Source organism: Mastomys coucha, unplaced genomic scaffold (assembly GCF_008632895.1).
Source record: "Mastomys coucha isolate ucsf_1 unplaced genomic scaffold, UCSF_Mcou_1 pScaffold1, whole genome shotgun sequence".
NCBI classification, from domain to species: domain Eukaryota; kingdom Metazoa; phylum Chordata; class Mammalia; order Rodentia; family Muridae; genus Mastomys; species Mastomys coucha.
The window spans coordinates 62,633,056-62,645,135 of NW_022196891.1; the positions used below are offsets into that span (position 1 = coordinate 62,633,056).

Below are 12,080 nucleotides of genomic sequence, written 5' to 3' on the forward strand. Positions count from 1 at the left end.
AGTTTGGAAAGAGCATGGAGGAGCATATGAAAGGCTTGAGAGGCCAGAAGGTAAGAGGAAATGCTATGGTTATCTTAAGCACTGAGTGAGTGGGCTGCTTGCTGGTGATTCCTACGTGCTGTGGAGATATTAGCCACCCTTCTGTTGTGCTCACAAGAGGAGGCGGTCTCTGTCCTTTTTCTCCTTGGGGCTTCCCACTCTTTGGGATTCAGTTTGTTTTGTAAATTCACTTCAGTTGTTCAACACTTGTGATGATTTTATTGATGCCTGGCTTTTCCCCTGGCTAATGGTAATAGCTATCTCAAGGCCTGCTACAGTTTCTTCAAAGCCAAGCCAAGCACTAAAGTCGGTCCTCCCATCTCTCTCAAGTTGTTACTTCCACCATCGCATCTGCCACCACCTCTAGTTGCTTCTGTAGTCTCTGGTGGACCTTAACCCCACAAAAAGTTGTCTCGGTCATCATAGGAGATTTGGTTCACACTCAAATAAATATCAAAATAAAAAATAAGCCATCAGATCCTCTCATACACTATGATACCTAATACAGGGCAAATATTTAGAACTCTGTTGGACAGGGACTAATGACAAAAGTCTGTGCATGGTCAGATTGATGGAATATGTTTCCAGATCTCTTGATGAAGAGCTAGAGGAATCCACATACACAGCACCAATGGTATAAAGGACCAACTATGTTCTAGCTCTTCATTGTGTAATCCCTTATACCACATCAGATTACACGGTACTCAGAACTGAATGGGATGCTATGTATGAAATGAATCCATGTTTCCTGACTACTTAAAGTGCCCTCAGAAGTGTAAGGAGCAGAGGGAGAAGAGAGCCAGGCACTTTAGAGGCAAGCCAGGGTATGGATCATGTTCCTAACTCCCTACCAATTTCCATTTGTAATCTGCATAGGAAATGTGTCTGCAATATTGAACAGGTTCAGAACAGAATGAATGAATAAGATACATCCTAACCCAATTTTCAACTAAGCTCTACGAAAAGCTGAAATAAATAACAAACTATGAATACATAATTCCTTATTATTTATTCTCCTCTTACAAAAGACACTTGGACAAATAAATATAAAATGGCATATGTCATATTTAGAAATGGCCAAGGACACACCTTGGTACTCCTCAAAGGAATACACTAATACAATCTTCAGACGCACTCCTACTCCCCACCATCCACCTCTTTAATTTTAAAAAAAAAAGTCAATTATTTTAATTCTCCACAATTTTTAACAATGAATTATCAAAATAAGTAATCTAACACTACTCAGAGACAAAGACATTTAAATGAAAAGATTTAAAAAATTCATGTGTGTATAAACACACACAATATGTTGCCCAGAAACTCCAACTAATGAATAATACAAGATTAATTTCGTAGGTAACATGTCACAACTCTCCAGAAGTGCGAATAAACACCAGAAAGCCCACAGCCAAGAGCCAGAGTAGCACATCAGCATGCAGTCAGAATCCTATGAAGGTCACAGGGCACCGGGGCTCAGTGATGGCATTTACAAGTCGGCCTCTTCACAGTAGAAGACGATGCTTCAGGATGGATGCAGATAATGTCCCCCTCATGGGACACATACCCATCACTGCTGAGGTCACAATTGTGAATCCAAATTAAGCTCCAGAGCACATCTCTCTCTGGAGTAGGAACTTGAAAACAGTATACATAGGAGTTGAGTGGAACCTGCCTGCAACAATCTTTTATTTTCCTTTAAGGCTACAGAAAATCTGCGCATAAGCAAGGAAATTAATTCTCATAATAAAAATACCCCTACAAACAGCCAAGGTATCCAGTCAGGTTCCACGTGGAGAGTACGCTGTGTCACATTTTATTCTGAGGGCATATTTTGTGAGTCCACAGGGTTAGGATCAATTCTTTCTGGAAATTCTAGCTTCTCACAGACTGCTTCCTTAATTGGTAAATACTGTGATATTTCATTAGGTTCCGTGAAGAGGGAAGGTGGAACATGCTGGAAAAAACATAAAACCTTATTAGTATATTCTCAGTTATGGCTCAGACAATTTCTGAAATCTTCTAGTATAGGAATTCACAAAGCATGCTAATTTCAAATTTGGGAACATCACATCCACGTAAGGAGCATCATTAAGTCCTCCCGCAAATAACAAGTATTTCCCATTATTGAATCCTTCAACTGTGTTGGTGAACTTCAAGAAACTTGGTGTCATATACTTTACAGTGCTACTGTAAGTGCTGAAAGAATCCCACACATTTGATCAAACCCCTCCCTAGCTCCCATTACTTGAGAAACTTGAAAGTTAAATCTTTAGCTAGAGTCTAGTGCATATTCTATGATAGTTACTGAGTCTATTCTAACCCAAATATACTGTATATTCAGACAGAATAAGTACTATGGTTAAAAAAAATACTTATTTTGTAGAAATGTACTAAGACACTCAATTACAAAACCCAGTGCCAAGGAAGGGCTTCACAAATTCCAGGGGAGCAAAAATACTGGAAAATTATGCCAGAGTACACAGACCCGGTACAGAAAGAGCAGGTTTTGGAAGAAAAAGGAATATATAAAAACATATACATACAAAGAACATTATAGGGAGTAAGTAGGATGTATCTATGTGTTTAGAATGTACATATACAACAATTATGGAAGAAAGAGAGAATGAATTTGAAAGACTTAAGATTAAGAACATGGGAGGCCTTGAAGGGGAAAGAAGAAATTTATGGAACTATAGTATAATCTCAAAAAATGAAAAAATTATTAAATAAACATTCTAGAGGGTCAAGGTGCTAAGTCGGCACCAGCTGCAGTGATGGACTCAAATCACACCTCTGTGCCTCAGTGTCTTCAGAATGAACAGGATTCAGATGGATGATAGTGAAGATCTCCAGGTGCCTTGGTGCCTGAGACAAGCCCAGGAGAGATGCACTCCAACAGACCCACCCTGCAGAGCTCAGGAGAGATGCACTCCAATAGACCCACCCTGCAGAGACCAGGATGAGCACATTTGCCTTGGTAGGGGTGGAATGACATGGTTCCCACACTTGGAACAGGAACGGGCCTCCATGATGTCATGGCTGCAGTGGCCTAAGGTTGTTTGTAGAATAATGTACGTATTTTCACTTTCCTCCTTTGAGTAAAGTCCTCCCTATTAACATAAATGACTCCATGAGTCCAGGAGCAAAGGTGTGGCTAATGTCTCAGCAAAATGGTAAACACTGAGGCCTTCAGGGCAGCTGTTAAGGCCCATGAGTTCAAAAATACATAATTTCTCAACTATGTAAAATATAAGGATACAATACGATTTCTATAAGGGGCTTCACAAATCTAAAGGAACAAAAGTAGCTGTGTTGTGATCCAACTGGCCAGAAAGATGCTAAGGAAGGACATATAGAGATTTAGGGAATGGTAATTGAAGGAGATCCTACCCAGCTAAGTTTTTTGTATGCTTACAAAGGCAGACAGATCCCAGAGTTTGAGGTCAGCCTGGGACTGAGGGAATTTAGGTCCAGGCCCCGCCCAGTTAGCTTATCTCTGTGCTTAACAAAGGCAGACAGATCTCTGAACTCCTCTGTAATATTTTAAAAAACTGTGTACTTGCTGTCTCCTAAGAATCAAGGGTCACAGGGTGCTGATTCGTAGGATAATCAAAAGGGAACCTGAGATAATGACTGAGCTGATACATAAATAAAAAACTAGGCTTTTGATCTTCAAGAGAAGAGCTATCCAGAGATTTTTGTTTTTTTAGACCTGAAAGAGATTGTCAACTTGTCTGAGGACTTGACTTCCAGCTGTCTGTTCTGCGGCTTTCAAACAGCCCTTCTCTCAGAACCCACAGAGGACAGTCCTTGGCACACATTTTCTGATGCAAACTTAGATAGATGGGTAGGATTAGTGGGATACCAGACTTCAGATGAGTTATTAAAATTCAACATCTAAACACTTAAAATTTAAGTATTTACCATTAAATTAGCAATTTTGCTCTCTCTGGATGTATATTCTCGTAACATGTAGGTCTTGTCAGCCTATATTTAAAAATAAAAAAATTACAATATACTTTTATATTATTTTTACAAAATCCTCCCTATAAAACAGACTAAAACCAAGCAAACAAACAAAATCATCCTTTTGTGCAGTTTCCCATATAAGACTGTTTTCTTTTGTTCTGTTTTGTGAGACAGGGTTTCTCTGTGTAGCCCTGGCTGTCCTGGAACTTACTCTGTAGACCAGGCTAGCCTCAAACTCAGCCATTTAAGACGTTTAAGGTTAGGTTGAAAGAAGTGCATTTTGCAAGGCAAATGCCTTTAATCCCAGCACACTAAGAAGTAGAGACAGGTAGATTTCTGTCAGTTCAAGTCCAGTCTGGTCTGCATAGTAAGTTCTAAGATAGCCAGAGATATATTTAAGGAAGGAAGGAAAGAAGAAAGGAAGGAAGGGAAGAAGGGAGGGAGAGAGGGAAGAAGGGAGGGAGAGAGGGAAGGAAGGAAGAAAGAAAAGAGAGAGGAGAGAAAGGAAGGAAGGAAGGAAGGAAAGAAGGGGAAGAGGGGAGGGGCGAAGGTAAAGAAGGAAGAAAAGAAGAAAATAGAGAGGAGAGAAAGGAAGGAAGGAGAAAGGGAGAAAGGGAAGGAAGGAGGGAGGGAGGGAGACAGGCAGGAAGACAAGCAGAAAAAAAATGCAATTTATTACAATTTGCTTTTTGGATAAACACTTTTCAGTTTAAAAAAACTACAAAATTATATTTCTTTAAAATTTCAGGCTTTTATATCAATAAGAAACAAGAAAAAATTAATATTTACCATAAAGAGTCAATAATGTAAAAGTATAAATAAGAAAAATAAGTGATCAATCATAACTAGTTCTGATAACACAGCCTTAACCATTTCAAAGCCTCTACATCAAATCTTAAATAAGTTCATACTACACTTTCAAAATATAACACTAAGATAATCATCTTTCCAAATTAGTTCAATTTTATTCTCTACCATCAATGTTGATGGGTGTCTATTTCTCTGCTACTACTATATGACTATAAACAGATCAATCAAATCTATTAATTCTCTTCATGTTATATAAACAATACTGCTGTGAATGTTCAAGTATATACAACTCTGATCAACTACATGATAAATATTTATAAATTACTGTATAATAGAACCTTTTAGGATAAATTCATTAAAAATAAAATTAAGTATATAAACAGTATTTTTGAAATTTAGATGAGAGAAAAATGTAATATTTTGGCTTTGCTTATACAAAGGCTACCAGGTGTGTAGGAAATGCCTTTAATCTCAGCAGAGAAGGTGGCTCTGAGAGCAGACTGATCCACAGACTGAGCTCTAGAACAGCCAGGGCTACATAACAAAGAGAAGAGGAAAAGAGGAGGAGAGGGGAGGGTAATCACAGTCAAGGTGCTGTTTCAAGGGAAAACAAATGTCTAAATAAAGGACTTGGGGGAAATGTCAATCTAACCCAATTCTGCCTTTTACTGGGTACCTTTAGTGAGCTATGTAACCTTTTCTGACTTATTACCACAACATGAGCTATTATGACCATCATTAATAGTTTGGTATCCCTCTAATTCTTCATCCTATGTGATCCCAATTTTGAACTTAAGTACTCAGAAAAGACAGGGTGCTCTAAAGCTACTGGAAAAATTCTTACAGCCCAATTTAAACTCTTCTCTGTTTAACACTTAAGACCTGCATGCTATCAGTTTACTTTAAAAAGAAGACAGTTTTCCACCCTTAGAATAACCACCAAGTACTCATGTAATACAAACTTCAGGAAGCAGTTTAAGTGGAATTTCTTTTTGTGTTGTTTTGTTTTTTAGAGACAAGGTTTCTCTATGTAGTCTTGTCTGTCCTAGAACTAGCTCTGTAGACCAGGCTGGCCTCCAACTCAAGTGATCCACCAGCTTCTGCCTCCCAAGTGCTGGGATTAAAGGCATGTGCCACCACCATCTGGCCCTGAAGAGGGATTTCTAACATCAGGACATTATAGACGCTAAGGGACAGTTTTCCTTAAACACAAGTTAAATGTATATAAATTTTTTGGTCAAAGCATTCATACCCAGGACATGTTTTTTATAAAACATTTTTTGATTACTAGAACATTAAAAAAAAACAATAAAAAAAGACACAGTGTTTGACAACAATGTGTAGTCAGTAAACTTGAAAATTCAAATTTATGAGTTAATAGATGATCACAGAACAAGAAACATCACTTAATCTCAAATTGTAAAGTGACACTGAGACAACAAAACAGGCTCAGTATCAATTAGTACACTCCTTACCTCATGGTAAAGCCTTGTGTCATTCATTCTGATGAGCACCCCATCAATTCTCAAGAAAAACCGCAACAGCAGAAAAAAGCTGGAAGGCATCACTCTCTGGGGAGAAGAGAACAGTACATTAAAATATCAGTGACAATTATATACTTTATTTATTTACTAAAAGAAAAAAAGAAACATTGGAAAAAATCCAAATTCACAATGATTCTCCCTGGTCTATGTGTATATCCTAATAGTCCACTATAGACAGACATACCCGTCTAAGATGCTTTTAACACATCAGACCTATTCAATATCACAGCTCAGCAATGCAGGGATGCAGGGTACCAGGCATTTCCAGTTGCACAGCTGGCCAGCTCTAGTTCACTTTGAGTATTGTTAGTATCATAGTACACATTGATAAGATAGAAAGGATAAGAATCAAAATTCGAAGGTGATAGTTTGTATATACTCAGCCCAGGGACTGGCTCTACTGGAAGGTGTGGCCCTGTTGGAGTAGACATGGCACAGTGGGTGTGGGCTTTAATATCCTTGTCCTAGTTGCCTGGAAGTCAGTATAATGCTAGCAGCTTTCAGATGAAGATGTAGAACTCTCAGTTTTTCCTGCACCATGCCTGCCTGGATGCTGCCATGCTTCTGCCTTGATGATAATGGACTGAACCTCTGAACCTGTAAGCCAGCCCCAATTAAATGTTGTCCTTATAGGATTTGCCTTGGTCATGGTGTCTAGCTAAGACACCAAAGTATAGTTAAGGATGAATGCTCATCACTTTGACAGCACCATAAAGCTAAACTAACGATAAGCTGAAGCATTCCAATTCAGGGACCAACTACCTATTTCACTACCCTAGTTCCAACTGGCCTCGGAGCCTTTAGCAGGTTATTTAACAAGGTTGGTTTGTGAGGAAAGCAGATACAAACAGATATCTGGATCGAGGGCTCACCGGCTTAGTGTATTTAGCTAAGTTCTAGACCAGGGAGAGATACAGTCTCAAAAAGAAAAGGTGGATGGCACCTGAGGAACAACAGTCAAGGTTGTCCTGTGATGCATTTAAACAGATGCAGGCTCATACCTGCGCACTCACAACCAAAAGCATGGGATGAAACGGATACTGCTTTGTGCTGAGGAAGTGCTCAAGCACTGAAGCACTCCGTGCAAACATTAGGGCTTCAGTTTGCTCCCTAGCACCCTTGGGAAAGCCAGGTATGGCAACATGTGCCTATAATCCTGCCCCAGGAGGCAGTGACAAGATCAGGAAAATCCAGGTTCACTGAGAGACCCTTTCTCAAAAAAATCAAGTAGAAATGCAATAGAAGACACATGATACAGACCTCTGGCCTCTGAACACTCGTGACATACACACATACATAAACACACACATACATACATGACTTAAAACATACCCAAGTATTATAAATACAATGTTCCTTTTTAAGAAAAATACTGATATCAATACTAGCAAAATTAAAAAAAAAAGGGGGCCACTTCCTTCTTTGTTGCAACTTATGTTCACTCACTCTCCATAAAGTAAGATCACAGAGTTTGTGCGCCAGTTCAGTGCAACCAAATAGGCTCTTCTGCATGCTGGGCTATCAAATATCTCATCTGGCATTTATGTAGGTTAAAATAAATCTATTAAAAACTACACAACAATCTTATAAATACATACCTTACCCAAAAGCAAAGGAGAGGCTTTTATTTAGAACTTATTCACCATTTTGAAAAGTTACGTCACCATGACCAACACTGCTCGTGTTGCGTAGCTGTCAGGCTACGTGTTCTGCTGTCACAGTCATAGTTATTCAGTATGCAGATCTAAGTAGCTAACTGCTCCCTTATCTTCAGTACAGTCAAGTTACCCAGTTACATATTAAAAATATAGCATATTTAGTCTGTCTGTCAGCTTAAATTTTTCTTTTTTCTTTCTTTTTTGTTTGTGTTGTTTTTTGAGACAGGGTTTCTCTGTATAGTCCTGGCTGTCCTGGAACTCACTCTGTAGGCCAGGCTGGCCTCAAACTCAGAAATCCTCCTGTCTCTGTCTCCCAAGCGCTGGGGATAAAAGCGTGTGCCACCATTACCCTGCTAATTTTTCTTTTATAATTAAGGTATTATTCTAAATGACTAGAAAAAAAAGTAAGTTATGACAACTATGTGTTTCACTTAAAAGCTGTAATGTCTATGAATTAGTAACAGCTCACCTTGGTTTAAAAAAAAAAAAAGAAACAAACAATGAGCATAATGACTTCAGAACAAGTTACTGACGGACTACCCCGCCTGCCACTTCATCTGTAAACAGACGACATGAAATGGTCTGGGATAGCCTGTCTCTCTGGATGGCTTGGTAATTCTATGGGACATTTCTAACAAAGACTGCTTCTGCACAGATATCAAATTCTTTGTCCCAGCCGGGGAGTGGTGGTGGCGCACGCCTTTAATCCCAGCACTTGGGAGGCAGAGGAAGGTGGATTTCTGAGTTCGAGGCCAGCCTGGTCTACAGAGTGAGTTCCAGGACAGCCAGGGCTACACAGAGAAACCCTATCTCGAAAAAAAAAAAAAAAAATTCTTTGTCCCACAGAGATAAGAGGATGTTCCTATTCAATATACTTGGAACCCAGGAAAGCACTGGAACAGAAGATGGACTACACTCACCCCTGACTACTCAGGAACTAGCTCACCATGCCTCTAACAGTCACCACAGCAGTACGGTACTCGGAATTTAGAAAAAAAATGCTTTTTTTCAAAGTTGAAAACTAAATAACATTTAGAATGAAAGTAGATTTTTAGATATTTTACTAAACAAGTTATATAAGCTGTACAGAATACAGTAGACTATTATGGCCATAAAACTCTAACCTAAACACAGCATTGCTACAATAAGCACGTGTGCAAGGTTCTGAGTCTGATCCCAGAAGACCCCTCTCCTCATATCCATGCAAACATATGCTGATAAGAAAAGTAACTTAGAAAACAAAAGAAAAATCTGAAAAAATATTTAATAAGCTATATGTAATGCGACTCACATAAAATTATTAAACCTCAATACCCAAGTAGGCAAACCCCAAACTGCCGAGAGTTCACTGTGCACACATTGCTTAATCTTTATCCATAAGGAGTTGCTCTCCATGGGAATTCTGATTTTCTTACAAAAGCAAAGCTTCTCCAGATAGAGAACTAAAATTTAAGGTGGGGAAGAAATTTCATAAGTAAAAATATCTAGAAAATAAAATGCTATATTGTCATATAAATGGTTTCAGTTATTTCAGTAGTGTTTTTAGAATGTTTTATAATTACCTTAGAAACCAAAAAATAAGCCAAGCTTGGTGGCACACACCTTTAATCTCAGCAGAGGCAAGCAGATTTCTGAGTTCGAGACCAGCCTGGTCTACAGAGTGAGTTTCAGGACAGCCAGGCCTACACAGAGAAACCCTGTCTCGAAAAGCCAAAAAAAAAAAAAAAAAAAAAAAAAAAAAAAAAAAAAAGAATGTTTTTACATGAAAGGGGAACTAGGAAGGCTATACAAAGGAGGCGATATTTTAAGAATTTACTGGCTGAAGCACTAGTAAAATTTCACTTCTAATTTTTCTGACAAGACTCAGAAGCACATGTATAATCTAGTAGTAAACAATTAGGTGTAACTGCTACAGGTCTATTCACCATTTTCCTTTCCTTTCCTTTCTCTTTTCCCTTTCCTTTCCTTTTCTTTTCTCTTTTTTTCTAGTTTTTCTCTGTGTAGCCTTGGCTGTCCTAGAACTCACTCTGCTGGCCTCGAACTCAGAAATCCTCCTACCTCTGCCTCCTAAATGCTGGGGATTAAAGGCGTGTACCACCACTGCCTGGCTTTTGTTTTCCACTTTTATGCTAAAAACTGATCTGATAATCTTATTATACACTAAAATCCTAACACATGAGTCCTTATTCTGGAGATGGTTCAGCTGTTACAGCACTTGTTGCTCTTGCAGAGAACCCAGGTACAAATCTCCGCACCCACATGGTGGCTCACAACCATCTCTAACTCTAGTTCCAGGGGATACAACGTCCACTTCTGACTCCAAGGACACCAAGCACTCATATAGTGCATGAAAGTAAAACGTTCATAAACATAAATCTAAAAATAAATACATAAGGCATCCATCCAACATGCTACCTGAAAATTCTACAAATATCATTTTTAATTAAAAACATAAAAATTAAGCCACAGTTTTCATTCAGTCAAGTTAAATAATAAGTAAATAATCTACAAAGTAGCTGGGCTGGTATATATTTAAAAGACTAAATATCATTGCTTATGATAAATTTCATAATGACTAGTCACAAAGCTGTGCTGTAGACTTAATCTTTACAAGTCATCATGCCAGCCACTGGTAAAAATGGAGGATTAATTTGAATACTCACAATTTTCACACTCAGGCTGGAAACACCATGATCATGCAATTCATCTTCAAACAGGAGAACTTCTTCAAAAAATTTAATCTGTTCTCTGGCTTTCAATTTTTCTGTATCTATATGATCTGTTGTAGGTACAACCTGAAATACACAATTTTTTTTTCTTCAGAGCTAAGGACTGAACCCAGGGCCTTGCACTTGCTAGGCATGAGCTCTACCACTGAGCTAAATCTCTAACCCATGAAATACACAATTTCAAATGAAAACTTTTAATGAAAAGAGCTAGAGTTGCAAGAAAAGTTTTTATAATTTCTTTGCATAGCATCAGCATTCACATTTGCCTCCACTCAAAGTTTGAAGAACACTATAGATTACTGATATTCTGACTTGGTATCAAAACGGAGTCTAAACAAACCACCTCAAAACAAAATTAAGCATTTCTTGTGAAGGTGGGAAAAATCATCAACTGAAAATACATGTAAGTTAGAACTGCTTCCATAAAAGGTTAAGTGTAGTCTTATGCTATTTAACTCATTTGGAACTAGAAAAATACTTTTTTCCATTAAAATTCCACGTACTTTAGGAGCTGGGAAATAAAGTGCTTGCAGCAAAAGCATGACAACCTGTGTTTATAAATAATCCCCAGAACCCACATAAAAAAGCCAGGTGTGGTGGTTCCTGCATGTAAGCCCCATACTGGTGAGACTGGTTACACAACCATATATTAATATAATTAGCCCTTCTCAACTATATGTACTTAGAAACTGTTAATCTGATAAATTTTAGAGCTAAGATATTAAGTCAGAGTGCATAAGCAACTATTCTAATGTGCTACTAAAAAAAAAAACAAAAAACTTGCACCAAGCATATTTTATTAAAAAGATTCACTTTATTAAAAAGAAGTGGTCTTCCATGGCTACTGTCCAACAGAATCATTTATTTAAACAAGAAGGAAATAGCCATATATAGTTACATCACTATGGGACAGGCACAGTATTAGGAATTTAATTTACTTCATTAATTACATTCTCACACCATCATCTTAGGGCCAGCTAATATATGGCGGACATGAAAGAATCTAGTCAGGTTAAGGTTACCACAACTTTGTGAGTGGCTTTTCTTATGCCATTCTACAGCTCAAAGAGTAAAAGTTAAACAACCAAAAAGGAGACAACAATAAAATATATACCCATATACACACAAGCTACTTCCAGAACTAAAAAGTAAGGCTCAGAAAGCAAGGGACAGGAGTCCCTCTCCAGTCCCAACACTGACTCTCTAAGAAAATATATTTTAGCTGGGAAGTGGTGGTGCACACCTTTAATCCCAGCACTTGGGACGCAGAGGCAGGCGGATCTCTGAGTTCCAGGCCAGCCTGGTCTACAGAGTGAGTTCCAGGACAGCCA

General features: G+C 38.3%; 1 protein-coding gene across 2 annotated transcripts in view; it reads right to left on the bottom strand.

Annotated features, from left to right (window-relative positions):
- Positions 1-1,029: 1,029 nt before the first annotated feature.
- Positions 1,030-12,080, bottom strand: part of Tiprl (TOR signaling pathway regulator) — a 24,926-nt gene continuing 13,875 nt past the window's right edge. The window contains exons 4-7 of one of the 2 annotated variants that reach the window (XM_031387843.1): positions 10,684-10,815; positions 6,294-6,389; positions 3,964-4,026; positions 1,030-1,993 (exon numbers count right to left, since the gene is read on the bottom strand). In XM_031387843.1, the coding sequence (XP_031243703.1) occupies positions 1,853-1,993; positions 3,964-4,026; positions 6,294-6,389; positions 10,684-10,815 (432 nt within the window). In that variant the 3' untranslated portion in view covers positions 1,030-1,852. The remainder of the gene's footprint in view (positions 1,994-3,963; positions 4,027-6,293; positions 6,390-10,683; positions 10,816-12,080) is intronic. The other variant, XM_031387852.1, reaches the window with a different exon arrangement.